This window comes from Oncorhynchus nerka, linkage group LG20, assembly GCF_034236695.1.
Source record: "Oncorhynchus nerka isolate Pitt River linkage group LG20, Oner_Uvic_2.0, whole genome shotgun sequence".
Lineage (NCBI taxonomy): Eukaryota > Metazoa > Chordata > Actinopteri > Salmoniformes > Salmonidae > Oncorhynchus > Oncorhynchus nerka.
In genome coordinates, this window is record NC_088415.1 from 70,494,546 (window position 1) to 70,515,500 (window position 20,955).

Below are 20,955 nucleotides of genomic sequence, written 5' to 3' on the forward strand. Positions count from 1 at the left end.
GAAATTGCATTGCAATATGGGAGGAAATAAATATATTTGTTAGGTAGCTAACTTCACTCTAAAATTATTCCATGCATGTCATTCCTGAAGTTTTACTGAATCCTTAGAATGTTGGGATAATTGGTCAAACATGGCTGATTTGGTCTAATTATGGATAAATACTATCTTTTCCATTTGGGCTATCAAATAGAGGCATGAGAATCTGGCATCCCTTTGCTCTCCAAAATCAGCCTAAAACATCCATCAGTCTGTGGTTGGCGTTGGCAGGAAAAGAATGCCAACACTTATGGGTACAAAAACTCCATGTCGCTCAAAGAGAGCCAGCAGTAGCTTAGCCTTAGCTCTATTAGCTGATAGAATAGGATACATGTGACCTGTGTAAATGTATCAGGAAGAGCAAATCACCTATTCCAGCTGTATCTATCCACTTCATACAGTGAATTTAGCATTTTGTGAATTACATTATGGATTGAATAATATCCAGTAACATTCTCCAGGAAATGCTATCCGCATGCTTTTTGTAACTGAACAATTGAAAAATCAAACAAAAATCTTGTGTTAAGTTATTACAGAAGTGAGATAGTTGTATTTCCTCCTACATACAGTACTACACATGCTCTTCCAAAATCTCGGGCAATGAAATAAGCATGAAATTAAAACATTTAAGGATAATGACACATTTGTAGTCTCAACTGCATGGTGATTGTTATGAAGATGTCCTTAATCACCCCAAAAAAGCTTTTTCCAGCAGTTTTGCAGTTCTTGACACTCAAACTGGTGCGCCTGGCACCTGCTGTTGCAGGAATTTAATTCCTCTGTTTTAATCCCCAATTAAAATTAAACACTCTGTCGATTCATAAGAATTTGTATGCCCCTTATTTTATAGAGATGGACAGAGCCCGGTCTTAAAGTCAAATACCAGCCTTTATTCACGAGAGTACTGAACACGATACAGGTTACCACAGGTTATAAACTGAAAATGACGTCATTAGTTCCAGTACCAACCCGTCTCTTCTCCCACCCTGGTACAAAGGTAGTATCTCAAGCCTTCCCACATCCGTCTCCCTACCAATTTAATATAATTTATGGGCCAAGGTCTTCTCGTGTAGATAAGCATTCTAGCCAGTCTGAAGATATCATTCATTCATTTCTACCAAGGAACAGACAGTCATTGTTCTAACTCTTGACCACATTCACATTTATATTCAGCACTGGGATCAAGAAAGAAAACTCATACATATACAGCAACATAATAGTATTCTGATTAGTACATATACAGTAACATAATAGTATTCGAATTAGTACATATACAGTAACATAAAAATATTCTGATTAGTCAGTCCTGATTGAAATGTATACATAATTAGTCATCATTGATAGATGGCTAAATGGACTTGTGGAGATCTACAATTATTTCTCAGAGGTCTTGGCTGATTTATTTTATTTTCCCATGATGTCAAGCGAAGAGGCACTGAGTTTGAAGGTAGGCCTTGAAATGCATCCACAGGTACATATCCAACTGACTCAAATGATGTAAATTTGCCTATCAGAAGCTTCTAAAGCCATGACATCATTTTCTGGAATTCTCCAAGCTGTTTAAATGCACAGTCAACTTAGTGTATGTAAACTTCTGATCCACTGGAATTGTGATACAGTGAATTAGAAGTGAAATAATCTGTCTGTAAACAATTGTTGGAAAAATTACTTGTGTCATGCACAAAGTAGATGTCCTAACCGACTTGCCAAAAACTTTGTGGAGTGGTTGTAAAATAAGTTTTAATGACTCCAACCTAAGTGTATGTAAACTTCCGACTTCAACTGTATATATTGTAGACTGTGGCATGGGAAAAAAGGGGATATGGTTGACAAGCAAATGGAAATATAAGGCTTTGGTTGAGGTTAGGGTTAACCTGTCAATGAGATGCTGGTAAGAAAAGTCCCCCTAATCTCTACCCAGTGGCATAGGTATGGTCCAATTTGTATTTTCTATTGAAAATCTACTGTGTTTGCAATGCAGATGAACGATGTGCACACTGACACCCAGTGGTAAGATCTAGAGGCTGCCTGTTGCCATGTCCTGTAGTTTCTAGGCTACAATCTCCTTCAAACATTTTAGCAGGTATTGTAACCTATTAATAGTGTATTTGAGATTTTTTTTAAATAATAACTTAGTCTATGTCTTCTTCTGACCCAGAAACATTAGTCCAACACCCATGTATAATGCTGCAGGATATTAGCAGTGCTCAGTAGATGTCCCTGTTCTCTTGAAATCATAATACACAAATAACAACAGTACATGAGTTTCATCTCTGTGCTGATAAAAGTCCTAGCTTTTAATTGATGTTTGCCACCAACACAACTGGCCAGTTCAACATCATTATCTGACTGTTGAGATTAATATAATTGTATTGTCATCTATTAATAGTCAATGAACACGGATTCCACACCCCAAACGGAATGATTATGAGTCTAACCAGTAACCACAGAACTAGAATGAGTCATTCTATTTCTATGGGTTTAACATTCTGATAGAGTTTACACACAGAAAACCTTATGCTATTTTTGATTAGCCTACCTACAGATACCAATACTATAAGCAATACGGACATATCAAGCAGGGTTATAATTATAATCGATTTAACTTTGAAACCAATATAAGAACAGATATCATTTATATTTTTGAATTACATCATGTCATGGCATTTTCATGTCATTACCCCCCCCCCCTCCCCTTTCCCCCAACCACTCTATCTCTCTCTCTCTCTCTCTCTCTCTCTCTCTCTCTCTCTATCTATATCTCTGCTGTGAGAGAGGGAGGAGAGATCATCATAAAATAAACCAGGAGCGATTCTGGCAGCGGTAGTGGCGCTCTCACTCTTCTTCCCACGTACCGCTTTAGCCGACCACCACAAATCCACACAGTGACAATAATTAATCTCTGCTTGCAACCACAACACCACACCACACTATCTACCGGACTCTCGCTTCAGTGTTGCTACTTTTCGTTTAAAATACGCTCTGGATTAGCGAGGGACAGCACAATATCCGGGGGCTACCACGACTCGTTCTTCTCCCCTCATAATCTGAATGACGGGCGGACGGTTCGATTTTGACGATGGTGGCACATATTGCGGTGGCTGGGAGGATGGAAAAGCCCATGGGCATGGCGTCTGTACCGGGCCCAAGGGCCAAGGAGAATACTCCGGGTCCTGGAACAATGGTTTTGAGGTAGTGGGGGTGTACACCTGGCCCAGTGGAAACGTGTATCAGGGTTACTGGGCACAGGGGAAACGACACGGATTCGGTGTGGAATCGAAGGGAAAATGGATTTATCGTGGTGAATGGACTCATGGATTTAAAGGTCGATACGGGGTCCGGCAAAGTCTCCACACGCCTGCTAGATACGATGGGACATGGAGTAACGGTCTGCAAGATGGATATGGAGTTGAAACGTATGGTGATGGAGGTAAGCGTGTCAGTAACAGTTTGTGGTTAGTAGGCTACATGTAAGGCAGTCTCACTTGTTACAGTGTAGCAGGGGGACATGTTTCCACAAGTGTTTCGTTGTATATTTACAGTACAGTTGTAGTATAAGAGTTAACTATTTCCATTAATTGCAAAAGATTAGAGTAGAGAAGCCTGCCTGAACTATAGCCAGTGCCACACCACTGAACTCTATTGATATAGGACTGTACTGTTCAGTCAGCGCTGAGCTCTTCCATAACCTAACGTTGAAGGCATACTCCCATAGAGGTCATGGCTAAAAATAAAAATATCACTCAGACACACTTGAAAATCAAAGTGCTTTTTACCCAGGACAGATCTATAGACAACTATTGATCACAGATCTATAGACAACTATTGATCTTTGTTCATTTGTTGCAGTATGGAATTTAGCGTACAGTAGTTTCTATATAAAGTCGTTTTAGAGTTGTTGCTTTCAAAGATTGTGTTGTAGGCGCAGGTGGTCATGAAGTTGTAATGTCAGGCAACCTGGTCTCGGAGCATTTCATATTATTCTGTACTTAAAATCCGAGACACCCCATTTCGTTGATATGTCACGAATGACAATTTGTATTAAATGTTTTGATTTGCAAAACATAACATATGTTACGAATTTGCTAAATTCATTATATGTTATAAATTTGCTAGATGTATATGTCACGAATTCAAGCTTGGTGGCTAACGCTAGCTAGCTGGCTAACTCTAGTTAGGCTAGGGGTTAAGGTTAAGTTTAGGACTTAGGTTATAGGGTTAGGGTACGATTAGCTAAACGGGTTAAGGTTAGGGGAAGGATTAGCTATATGCTAAGTAGTTGCAAAGTAACTCAAAAGTAGTAAGTAGTTAAAAAGTTGCTAATTATCAAAAATTGTCCGTGATGAGATTTGAACTTGTTCACATTATACAGCCACCCATCCACCCCAAACAACCAATCACCCTACTAAGTAACCATACCAAATGTACATTATCATAGTAATTTGACTGTGTTCTGAATTTACATTTACTATGTTAAATCTAGTCTTTGAGACTAGGCTGTGCCAGGGCACACAAGCATAGTCATAGACACACAGTTGCATGTAACTTGTAGGTTATATCTATTCCAGAGAGAGAAATCTACTTTTTGCTGATTCATAGCATCGATTGATAAGAGTTTTATTTATTGATTACAGGTGAAAGCAATAATGGATTGTAGGAAAGTCAATAGACATTAGTCGATAATTAAACACACCACAATATCTTACTTCATGCAGTGTGATAGTCAATAGATACAGTAGCATAATACACAAATAACAACATAATAATTCGATTTGCAGAAGATAAAGTGAGCATTGTCTGATGGCCAGATCCAACAAAACCTGAGCAAACGGTATTAGCCAGTTCCCCCTGAGCAAGCATGGCTTCGAGTGCTTTCTTTTGTGCTTGGAGTCGTCTAGTACTCTCATATCACTCACTGGTTCAATTTATAAAGCAAAAAAACACAGTTTGTGAACCTGACAATCTGAAGCAGTGAAAGGTTTGCTTGACGACTCAAACTGAATTATTTAGCTGCTTTATCCTTCGCTACATGATGTACTTCATTGCGGAGAAAACTAACGTTTGTGGGCGTGGCGTAGCGTTTGGCAGGAGCAAGAAGTTAAGGCAGGCAGGTAGGTAGGCAGGTAAAAAGTAGTCATAATAGGATCAGTCAGTTTAGGAATCAGTGGGAAAGTGACACTCAACAAAATATAAATACTAGTCACTGACATGAAGCCTTTCAAAAGTGGCCTAATCTATCCTCCTAATGTGTTAAGATTGATTTTGTTCAGTAACTTATTTGTTTTTAGGCTGATTTATTTCACATAGTAAGACAGATGGAGTTATGTTTGGCTTGACTGACATACTTCCCAATGTCTCAAGTTACTTACCTCTTTAAAATAGCACATTCTTCTCTTTGGAAGCAATAATGATGGACAGTGGCATATCGCCTTGAGTGCACACCAGAATGCAGTATGTATTTACAATTGTAGACCCCCTGTAGCTGCTGAAATGGTGGGAAGGCGTGTGACGTGTGGTTTCTTGGCATTTTGCGCTTCCCCCTTCAAACAAATATCTGAATGACAAAAACACAGTTGGAGTGTCAACTGAAGTTGTGATGATGTAAGGTCAGTCAGTGTTACTGTGGGGTTCAACATTACTGTTAAGAGTGTGGCAGGATTGTTTTCTTTTAGAATTAACTTCCACCTTTTCGTTGTATGAAATTAGTGACTTTTGCCAAACTGCAGGCTTTCCAATGGATCTTGTGTGCAGGAGCATAAGGAAAGCCAAATTAACCTCAATGCCCTATGCACTTGTGGAGATCTGAGAGGATTTGAAAGGTGTAAGCAATATCATAATAGCTCTACCTTTCCCTCTGATAGGCTAGGTGGAAGTTTCACTATATTGCTTATACCAATCAAAGTGTACCAGATCTCCACAAGTGCATATGGCATAGGGTCTAGTGGTTAATTTGGGATTGGGCCGTAGAATGAGTGGCCATAGCCTAAAGTTCCCAGGCCCTCCTTCATGCCACAGCCTGTTTCAGGACAGGTTGTTACTGGGTGGGAGCTCATCTTTGAAAAGTAGGCTAACAGATTTGGACCACTGCACTTGTTGTAACCTCACTAGGCCCTATCTAATCATAGATAAGGATACTCCATAGTAATGCCTTCATCCTTGCCAGGGCCGGCTTCCGGCATAAGCGACATAAGCAGTCGCTTTGGGCCTCCGGCCGCTAGGGGGCCCACATCCACAAAAATGATTTTGTTAGTCATTCTCACTCAGATATCATATTAACATGCCATAACCCACTGGGCAAAAACTGTTTGAACCAATGTTACTTCCACATCATTTCAACCCCCCAAAATCTATGTGATGACGTTGAAACAACGTGGGAAACTGATTGTATTTGCAAAAAGTCATCAACATAAGGGCATATCATATTTTTTTCACCTAAGTTTTACCCTAAATCCAATGACATGGCGACATTTGTTGTTGATTACACATTGAATTCACATTAGTTGACAACTCAACAAATGTAAATAAAAACTAGACGTTGAATGTTGAAGTCATGTCAAATGTATAAAATTGCATGAAATAAGCTTTAAAATGGCAAAATCGTAATTCCCAAACAAACCTCGCTTAGGGCCCCCAAAAGGCTAGGGCCGGCCCTGATCCTTGCCAACTTTCCAAAACCTAAACAAACATTGGAGCACATGTCTTTACAATGACAAGAGAAGGCCTCTAACTTTAATTATGTACCAGTGGTAGCCTATGCTTTTCGACTATGTCTACTGCCATAAAGACTGCCTGGTTTGGGATAACGCCAAGAGTATATGAATAGCAAATGATGAAGTGATAGTAAATCACGATATAAACAAATACTGAAATATGAATCTCGTCATGGACGTGGTATCTTGAATGTGGTTAGAAATACATACAGGTCTGTCTGACTGACAGCAGAATCACAGTACCTGGTTGAGATTAGGTATTGTATATGATTTCAACTCATTCAATGAAAAGTTTCCAATATAATAAGGATATTATGTACTTTTAAAGATGTTTCCACTTCAATTGCTTGAATTGACATTGGGCTAGTGTAAAGAGATTCTAATCAACTGTAATATTCTAATTTTGTACCCCAAATGGTTATTTTGTCATCATAACAAAAATGGGTGTTCAGGATTTTCTTAACCTTTGTATTCATTTTAGCAATTTCTTTTCCTAACAGGTACGTACCAGGGGCAGTGGACAGGAGGGATGCGACACGGATATGGTGTGCGGCAAAGTGTACCTTACGGGATGGCTACGGTTATTCGCTCGCCTCTTCGAACCTCGCTGGCCTCGCTCCGCAGCGAACAGAGCAACGGCACCGTCCTCCATGCCAACCTCGACCTGTCAGACAGCCTTGCCGGCACCAGAGGAGGCTTTGTTCTCAACTTCCACAGCGAAGGCGAAGGTGAGAAGAAAAAAGGCCTGTTCCGAAGAGGGTCCCTGTTCGGCAGCCTCAGAAACCTCAGAAAGTCTGACTCCAGGTCGTCCATATCAAGCAAACGCAGCTCCGCCCGCAGCGATGCCGCCAGCTCCATCAGCCGAATCAGCTCCAGTGATGCCAATTCCACCATCAGCTTCGGAGATGGAGTTGATGAGTACATGCCCCTGGAGGACAATGTAGATGCCACCACCACTGAGTCCTACATGGGGGAGTGGAAGAACGACAAGCGGAACGGCTTTGGTGTCAGCGAGCGCACCAACGGGATGAAGTATGAGGGAGAGTGGATGAACAATAAACGCCACGGCTACGGATGCACAATGTTCCCAGATGGCACCAAAGAAGAGGGGAAATATAAAAACAATGTGTTGGCGCGAGGCATCAAGAAACAGCTCATTCCTCTCAAAAACACCAAAACTAAACAGAAAGTGGATCGGGCTGTGGAAGGAGCCATACGGGCAGCAGCTATTGCCAAAACAAAAGTAGAAATAGCCACTTCAAGGTAATCATTTTCTCAATGTGCATGCTTGTGTCTGAAATGACACCCTATTTCCTATGCAGTGGACTACTTTTGACCAGAGCTTTAAGGGCCCTGTTCAAAAGTAGTGCACTATTTTCGGGAATAGGGTGCCATTTCGGACGCAGGCCATGTTGTGGTGGTGGTGTTGGTGGTGATGGATCCTACTGCTACGTGGGCTTCCAGTTCAGGTCTACTGATTGGGTTAGGTTGAATGGCTGACAGGTTGGGATTCTCAACTAGGGTCAGGTTTTTATTGGTGTCACCTTATCCTACCTCTCTCCAACTTTCTCCAACGCTCTCTCGATCTTTCACTTTCTCTCACACACACACACACACACACACACACACACACACACACACACACACACACACACACACACAGTAAAACATGTTTTGCACATACGTGTGGCACACGTAACACATGGTACAGACTTAAAGTTCAGATGATGAACTTCAGTACATTGTAAATTCAGACAGTGGCCCAATGACACAATGGAACAATTTGATACACACTGTAGTGATCCAAATAGTGAGGATCAAATCAAGACAAATCATGGTACAACCATATTGTTCACATCATTGTGAGGGTGTGACCCTGTGACACATGTAATTGTGAATATTGGCAGGTGAGAGACTGTCAACAATTGCAAGAGTTCTATAAAGAATTAGATTATTAATCAGTGTTCATAGTTGATTGAGCCACATGCTCTTGTTTAAACATATTCAATACATAAATCTCAGAGATAGCTCAGTCTTAAAAAAGATCTCTCACACCAGAATACTGAGTGTGTATTATAAGCATGGAAATCTAGCTCGTCTGAAATACATTTGATTGCGATCAGGTGGAACACCGAAACCATACACAGCTGCTTGTTGAACGAAGTCGAGCTCTTTGCTGGAAAACTACATAGAAAATATTGTTCTCCTCGTCATGGGCCTACATTCTGTGCCTACTGCCTTTTCAAAAGCAAGGGGTGACAATGAGTAATTTGCCAGGGCATGGAATAGCAAGGAGAAAGCTGTTGAACTTTTGAAGTGGTAGTTCTCTTAGACACCCACATCAATTTGAGCCAGCCAAGTAATATCTCTGGTTCATGTTAGAACATGTGAGATAGCTAATATGAAGTACAAAGCCATGGTCTATGAAGTCCTTATGACATGGGTTGGACTTGGAATTATTCCAAATAAAGTTAAAGTTGAATCAGAAATAAAGACTCAAAGAGAGAAAAAATTGCAACCATATTGTTAGTAGCCTTCTTTCAATGCTTCATTAAACTATAATATTCATTAAACTGGGCTATTGTCCTTTGAATGCAATGCACAGATATACTACCATGTGAAACACCCACCCCCTATCTGTTTACAGTATCAAAATAGTCACTTCATTGCCATATCATGCCCACCCATCCCCCTTTCCTTGTAATCTTCTTGAATGAGAAACCATCATTAGCATGTTCTTTATCCTGATTTTCTGGCATCTGTATACATTTTAATGAGGGCTCTCATATCTAGGCTCACCATCACAGCAACTCCTCCTGTCATGAAATAGAAATATGTCCCTGCAGCGGCAGATTGTCTAAAATGAAGGCCTCTGCCTTTGAAGACTGTTGTGTGGCTGAGTTGATAAGTGTGGTAAGAGCTTTGGAACGTGCGGACCGGGTTCGGCTTGCGTCACTTTTCCCGTCATCTGGGTGGAAGCCCAGGGGAGCGAATGAGAGAGGGAGGGGGAGAGAGAGAGAAAGAGGGAGAAACGAAGGAGAGCAAGCAGTTCCTAGACCAGACCGGACGGTGTGTGCTAGCTCTGCTCTCCTCACATGTAAAGCCATCAGCCTCTAGTGTGTCAGTCAGCACTGAGCTCTGACTAAATAAGGCAAGGCAGGACTTGGCTTATCAACACCTGACAGGAATACAGCCTAGCAGCAGCAGCTGAGCTGATACTGTAGCCCTTCTCTGTCCCGCCATCCACTATCATCTGGTGGATTACTCAGTCAGTCTATCTGGCTGGGAATAGGTGTTGGGTAGGTGGTTTATTGCTCATCTTCCCTCCGAGCTCTCCTAGACTTGCTAACAAGCTCCCATTTAAGCTTCTTAAACTTGGTTCAAGTCGCCTTTTTCAAATGTGCCCTCGCTCGCTCTCTTTTCTCCCCGGGCCATGTAATTTGGTGTAGCCTATGGCCCCAGGTTTGAAAGCTTTCGGGAAGCCTACATGAAATCGTATGATGATATAAGTATAACTTGTTGTACTCCTCATTGTACAGTACTGTAGCTATGTGAGCCCATGGGTGGGTTAGTGCACGATGACTCAATCAAATATTTGTCAAATCCTCCTGTACTCCTCTATAACAGATTAATGGCATGATTCATTCAACAGCACATCTGCACTATATACATATGGAGTTCACATGGTTCACAGTGATTCACTGACTGCGAAACTGTCAGATGTCTACATGAGGCAAAGCCAATTGCACATAATGAAGACTTTCCTCAATGCACAATGTAAGCTTCTGTAGTCATGTGCCCCCTAAAGTTGTTCAAATGCAACTGCAGTGGTTGAAAAAAAAGAGAACGTCCACACTTCAAATTAAGGTTGAAAAAGCATACGTTTGATTCAATTGCAGACAAGGACCAGGTGTTTTGCCCTTGTCAGCTTAATCGGTTTCAAACACTCCATTTTATCCACCTTCATTTGAAAAGTTAAGGCTTTCTTAAAGTTGTTGAAAGGATACATTCATTTCAAGAGACACCATGTAAATCCTCCTGTACTCCTCTGTATTCAGAGGCCCTGAATGACACTCGTACAGACAGTTGTAAAACCAACTACCTCTTATTGAACTGTTTATAAAGAAACACTATTGAATTAATCTTGTACCATTGAAATACTGTACATCTTGATAAGTATAAAGAAGTATATCATGGTATTCTGTATTCTGTTAATGCATGTAAATAGTTTGTTTTGAAAACAATTTTACTTGAGCGAAAGGAAGTAAATGCAACACAAATATCTAACTTGAAAAAAAGTTTAATCAGAAATGACAAAAATGATGGTTGTGATGAATGACACAATGCCTTCTATTGAATATCACACAGTGGATATGCATGTCAAGCCATTTAATGTTTGCAACATGCATTTTACTGCTAAGAGCATGAAACTGCACGATAACCATACTATTTTATTATTTAATTCTCTACTTCTAAAATTATTTCATGTTGGAAAAACCTTTGGCTCCAACAATATTTATTGGCAACACTGTAGCACCACTGAGCTCTCTAGTCTCAACCCTATAAGACACTAAAGACAGTGTCTATCTGGAAGGCCCAGAGCCATGTAGTGCTTCACCCTCCCAGACCTGGCTTCAAGTAGTATTAGATATATTTTGTATAATTTAGCTGTGTCTTATTGGGCTTGTCTGGAGAAATAAAAACCAATGGAACAGTCCCAAAAGTGTAAACTCTGTCGCTCTTGGACTCTCAATCAACATGCTCAAACAAATGCAAAAAGTATTTAAAAGTAAACCAATTGTATTTGAACCCAGGTATGTACCCTTCCAAGTCTAACCGGCTATAATTCTGCTTTGCCTTCATCCAGAACGGCTCACGCCAGGACTAAAGGTGATGCTGCTGACCAGGCCGGTCAGTCAGCCAGTCAAGACTCAGACATCGCCAGGGCAGTGGCCAGGGAACTGTCTCCCAACTTCCATCAGCCAGGTAAACCAACGTACCCAACCTACCCAACCAGACCCCAGCATCTATTTATCTCACAGCCCCTTGTTATAATCGCCTTTGTCCAATGCCTTTTGTGTCTGGGTTGTGTGTTTTTCTTTATTTTCCGTCTGGGGCAGATGTATATGCAAATGTACCAAATGTAAATGAAAATCTGTTTAGGGAGGAATAAATTAGCATAATTTACCTTGGGGTCTTTTTCATCCTCAGAAAAATACAAGGTCAGTGTTTTTTGGGATAACAAGTGTCACATATTTATGAGTACAATATTTTATATTACAGTGAACATGTTTCTGCAGCATCGATGTACAGTCAGGTCCATAATTATTGTCCCCCTTAAGCAAAAAAGACCAAAAAAGACTGTATAAAATAAATAAATAATAAAATAATACTGAACTATGAAGTACTGTATAAGAAAAAGGGAAATTATATGATTTTATACTCATACAATTACTCAGAGAAAGAGATTTTGTTTCTAAGGTAATTTATTTAAATCTACAAAAGATAGAGTTAACAATGATTGGCATCTCTGTTTTCAATACTCCCAGCACCCTCCCCAACACTGAGCCTTTCTCTAAAATGTTTTATCAGATTGGAGAACAACACATTGGGAGGGATCTTAGACCATTCCTCCATACAGAATCTTTCCAGAGCCTTGATATCCCCAAATCCACCACTGGTGTGTGTGGCCAAAGAGCTCTATTTTTATGTCATCTGACCATAGCACCGCCTGGAGTTAAACTGCATGGCACTTGGAACTGGTGCAATGCTCAGATGACATAAAAATAGAGCTCTTTGGCCACACATACCAGTGGTGTGTTTGGTGTTGAAAAACAGAAGCCTATGCAGTAAAGTACCTTATACCTACGGTAAAATATGGTGGTAGATCTTTGATGTTATTGGGCTATTTTGCTGCCTCTGGTCTCGGGGCCCATGTTAAGGTCAACGGGGTCATGAACTCTACCAAGAACCAGGAAATTTTAACCAAAAACCTGGTTGCCTCTGCTAGGAGGCTGAAACTTGGACACAAGTGGTACTTCCAGCAAGACAATAACCCCAAGCACAAATCAAAAGTGTTAACTGACCACAAAATCAACATTTTGCATCTCAGTCTCGGGACTTGAACCCCATTGAAACCCTGTGGTTTGAATTGAAGAGGGCAGTTCATAAGCACAGACGAAGGATATCAAGGATCTGGAAAGATTCTGTATGGAAGAATGGTCTAAGATCCCTTCCAATGTCTTCTCCAATCTCATAAAACATTTAAGAAAAAGTCTCAGTGTAGCTATCCTCACAAGGGGAGGGTATTGAAAACAGGGATGCCAATAATTTTGACCCCTATCTTTTAAAGATTTTTTAAAATTACTTGTTAAACAAAATCTATTTCTCTGAGCAATTGTAAAATAAAATAATATAATTTCTAAATGTTCATATTCATCAAGGATGCCAATAATTTTGGATCTGGCTGAATGTCTACATTGTACGGCACAGCATATTCTTGTACAACAAAACCCCCCAAAAATGCAGCTTTTGTCAGCCTGCTTAGTTTTGTAAGAGGGTGGTTCTTCAGTGTGATCAGAGACTGTAGTGTTCGTGTTACGGTCTCATGCATGTTTAACTCCTGTATGCATGTCGGTTTGTGATCTTATGTCATCGCTGGGCATTCCTCTTTTTACCACATGGTCTTGCTCAGGTCTGGACCATATAGGCTCTTTAAACCTTATACACTTGACCTGACACCAGGATAGTGTATATCACCGACTATTAATAATCATGTTCCATAGCCAGCCAGCTTGCAAGCTCACAGTTTACTATAGCATACTACAATACTTACTATTGAATTCTGTAGTAAACTGTACTATACTGTTGAATACTATACTACACACTGTAGTATCCCTCGATCATGTGTAATATTTAGTATAGAATTTTGTAGTATACCGTAGAATACAATAGTAAATACTACAGTATTATCCCCATCAGAAAAACTGTAGTAAATACTAAAGAAATATCAGCAAAATCACTACACTGTTTTTTTTACTGTAGTAAATAGTACAGTATTTCCTTTGCATATACGCTGCCCTTTCCCCTTCCCCATATCCCAATTTGTGCCACCCATAAGTGAGAAACTTACATGCCACATATACACCACATGTTATGTTCCCTATGGTTATAGAAAACTCTCCTTTCAGACTCCAGTCCTACCTACCTACAAAATGTGCTCCTTTAGTATTTCTCCAGTAGGTTTCCTCAAGGAGAAAGCCCCCCACTTCTATGTCAAAGATGATCAAACAAAAACACTTTAGTAAATACAGTAATGTCCCCCAAAACACTACAGTAAATACTAAAGTATACTACAGTCCGCAAGAACACTACACTAAACACTACAGTCCACAAAAACAGAAGAGTAAAAACTACAGTATATTACAGTATATTACAGTATATTACAGTCCAGTTTTGTAATATTACAGTATTACAAAACACTACAGAAATTACTATATTATATACTGCTACTTTTTTTACTACAGTATTTATACTATAGTATTCTGTAAACACTACAGTGACTACTACAGTAAAGCCAGCAAAAAACACTACAGTGAATACTATAGCATTCCTACTATAGTATTTTTTTCATGTGCGCTGTTCTCTTTTATTTCAATAATTTCTTATTACTGTTTGTTAATGCCATATAAATGTCTTATTAACAATGATTTATCTTTGTGATTTGATTGGCTTTTCATGAACAACTGCTGAGGATGTAGAGATTTAGTAAGGGATCATAGCACTTTGATGCTATTAATAGTATAATAAATATTATGAACCATGATTCCATTTGATAACACTGCTTGCGTCAGAAAGGTATCAACTTTGTTGGCTTGCGAACTCCACTTGTGTCAGCTGTGTGACAGTGTTGGCCTCACCAGTGGTCAGGAGAATGTCGAGAATCCTTCCAACCTTTAATAATAAACCAACTGGGACAGCTTTGAAACTTCATTAACCTCTGCAGGATCGGTGTCCCCCCCGTGGGACGGTTGAGCTAACATAGGCTAATGTGATTAGCATGAGGTTGTAAGTAACAAAAAACATTCCCAGGACATAGACATATCTGATATGGGGAGAAAGATTAAATTGTTGTTAATCTAGCTGCACTGTCCAATTTACAGTAGCTATTACAGTGAAAGAATACAATGCTATTGTTTGAAGAGAGTGCACAATCATGAACTTGACAATGTATTAATAAACCAATTAGGCATATTTGGACAGTCTTGATACAACATTTTGAACATATATGCAATGGTTCATTGGATCTGTATAAAACTTTGCACATACACTGCTGTCATCTAGTGGCCAAAATCTAAATTGCGCCTGGGCTGGCCTTTCTCTTGCATTTCAAAGATGATGGTACAAAAAAACCCACAAAAAACGTGTTTTTTTCTCTTTGTCTTATCTTTTACCAGATCTAATGTGTTATACACATGTGTTTCCTACATTAATTTCACATTTCCACAAACTCCAAAGTGTTTCCTTTCAAATGGTATCAAGAATATGCATATCCTTTCTTCAGGTCCTAAGCTACAGGCATTCTACATGTCATTCTAGGCGGAAATTGAAAAAAAGGGTCAGATCCTTATTAAGGAACAAATATGTTAAATCATGGATGCAGAAAAGGCATCCTAACCATGATATAACTCACAGTGAATAAATGTGAATTTATGATTTACCAAAAACAACACAAAATAATATTTAGGTGTATGTTTATATCCGTATCTGAAATTGGGATTCAGCACTAAGTGCTAGTTGAGGGGGAAAAAAACAAATTTGTGTTGATTGTGATATAAACACATGGCATTAATTCAAACATTGTGATATATTAGATCACTGTTTACATGGACTCAGTATAGCTAAAGACTGTATGATAATAATGTCCTTCCATTTTCTAGGCCCTGATTATATAAAGCAGAGGTTCAATGAACCTATTGAACCTATTGTCCAAGAGGAGAAGAAAGAGAAGTCCTCCTCAAGCAGCCCTCATTTCTACCGTAAAGGCACAACCCCAGACCACTCTCCCACTGCGACTCCCCAGCCCTCTCCCCCACCAACACCCCCACCAGCGCCAGCCCCAGAGCCCAAGAAGAGCCTCTTCAGCAAGCTCACCCCCAAGCCAGGGAAAGAGAATAAAACCCCTTCCGCAGAGAGCCAGGCCCCGGTCATCACAAAGGCAGTCTCTAAGACATCGTTGAAACAGGAAGTAAGACAAGAAGTGCCTCCCCAACCGAAAACTTTCAAGATGGCGGAGTCGGTCCCCGTCAGCCCTGGCAATGGACAGCTGCACACTGACACTGAGTACCACGGCTACTACATGAAGGCAGACGTGAAGATCCCCCCAGATGAACCTGAGGGAGTAGAGGAGGAGCATGTTACCCCGTCCACCTTTGCCCAGATGCCACAGCCCGCAAAACCTATGGCGCAATACAGGACACCCACCCCAAAACCTGGAGCGCCAAAGTCAGCAGCCAAAGAAAGCAAACCTGAGCTAACACTTAAGAAACAAGATTCGTATAAGCCAAAAAGCCTAGCAGAAACTAGGAAACAAGCCAGCTTGGAGATCACCACGGATTTCGTAGAGGAAGAGTCAGTAAGTAACTCATACTGTATGATGATGAAAATGGGAAAACTGAAGCAAAGAGAAAGAAAGGTGTCATTTCAGAACAACGTATGAAACATCAAAGGTAGTCTCATAATTTCTGTGATAATGCCTAGCTAACTTTCAAATGCTGTTATTGAAATGTTCTCCTGAAGCTTTGTCTTTCCTACTTCACAGGGTCCTAACTCAATACTGGTTGCCCTTGTAATGCTGTTGAATATTGGTCTAGCAATAATTTTTATCCATTTTTTAACCTGACGGAATCTGAACTGAGGTAAGAGTCAGCTTAATAACATTTATTCAGATGTTATGAATTGTAGAGCATTGTGATACAGTAGTTTTTTCCCATTACATTTTAAAGTGTAAATTGCAAGTTTTTACATGACATTAAGATACAGATGAGCCTGAATGTGATTCAACATAACTATTAACCCTCTAACTGTTTTGACCCTTCAGTGAACTCATCAAAACTAGTGGCATAGGTCCCTAACTCTCTGCATTTGCGTCAACGGCCTTTAAAAATGGCACCGGTCAAGCACAGACACAGGCAAAGGAGGACTGTAAATAGTGTGAAACATTGGAGAAAGATGAGACCAGGACCATTCGGCCCAGACGCTGCCCAGTTTCGCTGGCGATGATTTGTGACTCGCTTTGGTTCTGTGAAAGCTGAAGCAAGCAGTCATTGGGAAAGCAACAAAAAAACAATCTGCTGATCCAAGCTGTTTACCAGTCAAGTGCGTTGCCACTTCATATGCCCTGACAGGGGGGATGTGGAGGGGGGTGGGCAGGGGGGGATATGTTCAGAGATGCACTTTTAGTTGACAGAAGCTAACAGCTGCCTTACTATTTTACCATCTGACGTTTTAGTGGAGAGATGCAGTGCACAAGGCTGCCAGAGGAATGTGTTTCGGCAGACTTTGCTGCCTTGGGAGTGCGTCTCGGTGTGTCTCAGTGTTCACTATACTATTCACTTGGTCGATAAGAAATCATACATGTTTCGAAGTGGCACTCACCAGTCTTATTCCATTCCCCACTGCTAAAGCCTTGTCTAACTTCTCATGTTAGGACATGCTTGTGCATGGGGCTGTTTCAAGTGCATCTGTTTTATGTATTAGTTAGTAACTGTTAGGTTTTCATAATTGTTTTCCCTTTGTCTGTTTATCCTTAGGTATTACAAATTATTAAGATAAGATAGTATTTATTTAAGTCTAGTCCATGCATTTCTCAAACTTTTTGAAGATCCTTCAAATTTAAAGGAATTTCCATAAAGCCTATGTTACACAAATCAGTTCATTTGAAAGAAATTGCAACATTTAATTCCAGTTATTGTGAGGACATATTTCTAAATAGTCAAATTTGAGAGTAGTTTATATGCAATTGAAGTATCTTAGCAGTATACAGGCACAGATGTTTTTGACTAACCAGCTATTGGCTGGAGGCTGGCTACATATAACACAAACTTATAAGATGACATAGTTAACCAACACTGATAAAAAAGTAGACTTTATTTGAAGATGTTAGTAATTTAGAGCTAAATTTTGGATATTGAATCATTTTCCGACTGATTCAATAAAACACATTTTTATTTATTATTATCTATCTATCTATCTATCTATCCAGCCAGCCAGTGATAAAGTTTGTTAACATGGCTAGTCATTCACACAGTGTACTTTATGTATATTGACCCTACAGTATATTGCACCAAATTGGTTGCTTGTAATTTGATTGATTTTAAGGCAAAGGACTGTAGTTTTGGGTGTGGTTTGCACAGATAGATTTTGCCAGTATTTCTTGTGCAATCAAGGATCAATGTGCAAACATTTTTTAGTCTAAAGTGTTTTGTGAAATAAAGGCATAATGGTTCATTTTCAAATGGAAGCATATGACTTTCCAATTTCTTATTTTTTCCTATTTTGTAGGAAATATGGCGTCCAACATTGATTTATTGCCACATGAATATAACATACACAGTAGATTGGCACATGAAGAGAATACATAAGAATAAAGTGATTTGTTTGGTTTGATTTTAATTAGAAAATATGCAGTTGCATCTTGTAGAATAATGTTGAGGAATTGTTAGATTTAAAATTAAAATAAACTGTGTGCACAGGTTGGTTGGTTGATGCATGTCAAATTGTTTCCTTAATAGTTTGGCGTCTTTAATTTAGCCAAGCCAACACCACAGCTAGCCTACCAACACTGGACCTCATACTTACTAACGTGCACGGTTGTGAAAGCAGCCCAACGCTCGAAACCTACTCCGCAATAACACCTTGTTATGTGTGTTGAATACATTCAGGTAGAGTAAATGGTTGGCTAAATGTCGTAACATTAGCATGACGTTCCCGTTTACTATGGATAAGACAGTAGAGAGAGAGTCATTGTCTTAAATATGTGAAAGTCTAATTACTGTATTCAATGTCATCAATATAATATTTTATTTTTGTTGTGACTAGTTAGCTAAGCATGCCTATTCGGTTTTATTTTTTTAATAATAAATATGTTCTGTTTGCTCAGTTAAAATAGAATGAAATGTATTATATTTATAAAACTGTACATTTTGGTAAACTGTTTGATAGGTGTAGGAGATGCATTTTCACTGGTTATGGTAACATTTCCATTTGCAACAATGCTGAGAGTATGGTATGAGGAGGATGTGAAGGATGCATCAGTTGGAATTCAGGGCAGTAACATTGAGATGTTTTACAGAGGTTTGGTCAGACAGACTGCCACAGAGAGAATGTGAGATTGGAAGAAGAAAGCATCAGAAGGGGAAATGGCTCCAGATATGTTTATTACTACTTTTCTGAGTGTAAAGTAATAAAGAACATTTAGAGCACAGAGTTAAAGGGCAATTCCGCCACTTTTCCACCTCATATTCATGATCTCTTGCACCATACCACCCACTGGGCACAGATGTCAAGTCAACGTCTTTTCCACGTTGGTTCAATGTAATTTCATTGAAATTACATGGAAACAACGTTGATTCAACCACTGTGTGCCCAGTGGGAAGTGTCTACATATATGAAAACGGTGCATTTCTAGGATCCGTGGTTAAAAAGAGGAAATACCTAAAAAAAAAATGCTTCTCTATGACATCACAGGGTAGGACTAAAAGTAAGAAAAACTGTGATTTTCAAAACTTGTAACGAGTTTGTAGCCAGAGGGAGGGTATTTTCTTGCTCCCAACGTCAACACAAATCTCATAGTGTTTGAAAATCACTGTTTTTAAACTGTCTTAACTTTTGATGTCTTCAGGTGGAACTTTTTACTTCATATTTTTTCTACTAAATATAGAAATGTGCCGTTTCCACATCTTTAGACACTGGTATTGTGCTGGAGATAATGAAAATGAGCTTGAAAAGTGGGTGGAGTTGCCCACAGGCAAAGTTCAAAGTTGAAAGAACCACAATGAATGATCAATAATTTATTTTTCTTGTCTAAACTGTATTTGCACACAGCTATGTATAAGGCTATTTTCTACTAATTGTACCTGATGCTACATACATTTTTTTGGCCAAAATTCTGAGCTGTTATTACTGTTTAAAGGCAAAGGAACAGTCTATTTATGTATGATTGTATTTTTCTAAAATGTTCTAAACTATATTTTGGAAAACTGGCCTGTAAACTTTTGGAAAATGTAATTTACAATTTGACAGATATTTTTAATTAGTGATTTTAATATCAATTCAATATTTGTGAACTGCTGCCAGGCTTACAAAGAATATAACTGAATACAAAATAAACAACATTAAGCTATATTGGGCAATTTGTTTGGATATTTATGATCTTCTGACCACAATGACTTTAATGGATTTTGGGACAGTTGTCTCTGTCCAATTTGTGTGTGATCTTGTGTGAGTGGGGGCCAGGTTTTTTCTGTCCTTTACCAGAAGTCGGATCAGTGAAGGTAAGGAGGTTATCTGAAAAGAGACACATCAGATTTGACCACAGATCTAAAGATGTTAATACTCAAACGACAATGATATTCCAGTCAGTTGTTGACGTTGTATGTTTTATAGTTCTCACTCCAACACCCTGACATAACACATTGAATTATCTCTATTTTTTACTCAAGCATACTGATGTAATACTTCAAATGATTAAACTTCTTATTAACACTGGTGGTCAGAGGAAAGGGGGAATTCCTCTTTGCTTAAATTGATTTGCCATAGCAGGAGCAGCATACTATTTAAATTAAGAGCAGTCTAACCTCCCTGAGTGTGAAAATTGGCCCTTGTCTGAGGGATTTCTGCAGTTATCCTGAGACTAAAATAGTGTACAACAGCTGCTGCTGGTAGTGTCACATTTGAAAGCCCTAGAATAGGTTGTGGATTTCGTTCTGTATGTACTCTGCTCACATCGCAGTGTGTATGAGTGAATGGAAGGACTGACAAACTGATTTTTTCCCATTATATTTGTGTTTCCAGACAACCTCTGTACGGGACGGGACAGTGGTTCAGAGGAAATGGCCCCAAATAATGAATATATTGCAGCCATGGCAACTCATACTGTTCTTCTAGGTGAGAGTGCCTACCGAGAGTCCATACGCGTTTGAAGCACTAC

The 20,955-nt window shown here is 39.5% G+C and overlaps 1 protein-coding gene and 1 non-coding gene across 4 annotated transcripts; both read left to right on the top strand.

Annotated features, from left to right (window-relative positions):
- The first annotated feature begins 2,805 nt into the window (after positions 1-2,805).
- On the top strand, positions 2,806-20,148 carry LOC115103052 (junctophilin-1-like). Of its 3 annotated transcripts, none has more exons than XM_029623649.2 (6): positions 2,806-3,466; positions 7,247-8,009; positions 11,614-11,732; positions 15,686-16,380; positions 16,567-16,663; positions 19,099-20,148. In XM_029623649.2, exons 1-5 carry the CDS (start codon positions 3,088-3,090, stop codon positions 16,645-16,647), a joined length of 2,037 nt encoding a protein of 678 aa, XP_029479509.1. In that variant the 5' UTR covers positions 2,806-3,087; the 3' UTR covers positions 16,648-16,663; positions 19,099-20,148. The 3 variants fall into 3 exon arrangements, with proteins under 3 accessions (XP_029479509.1, XP_029479508.1, XP_029479507.1); XM_029623648.2 differs by lacking the exon at positions 19,099-20,148 and adding an exon at positions 16,846-17,183; XM_029623647.2 differs by lacking the exon at positions 19,099-20,148 and having other exon boundaries at positions 15,686-16,474; positions 16,567-16,654.
- On the top strand, positions 13,959-14,011 carry LOC115103404 (U7 small nuclear RNA). The gene has a single exon (XR_003859586.1). It is a non-coding gene; the product is annotated as a U7 small nuclear RNA (small nuclear RNA).
- Positions 20,149-20,955: the final 807 nt, after the last annotated feature.

What these genes read in the sequence shown, in the direction of transcription:
- LOC115103052 (XM_029623647.2), top strand. Translation starts at nt 3,088, where the DNA reads ATGACGGGCGGACGGTTCGATTTTGACGATGGTGGCACATATTGCGGT. An exon ending in TGAAACGTATGGTGATGGAG is followed by an intron (nt 3,467 to 7,246) that starts GTAAGCGTGTCA and finishes TTTTCCTAACAG; the next exon opens with GTACGTACCAGGGGCAGTGG. An exon ending in TCCCAACTTCCATCAGCCAG is followed by an intron (nt 11,733 to 15,685) that starts GTAAACCAACGT and finishes TCCATTTTCTAG; the next exon opens with GCCCTGATTATATAAAGCAG.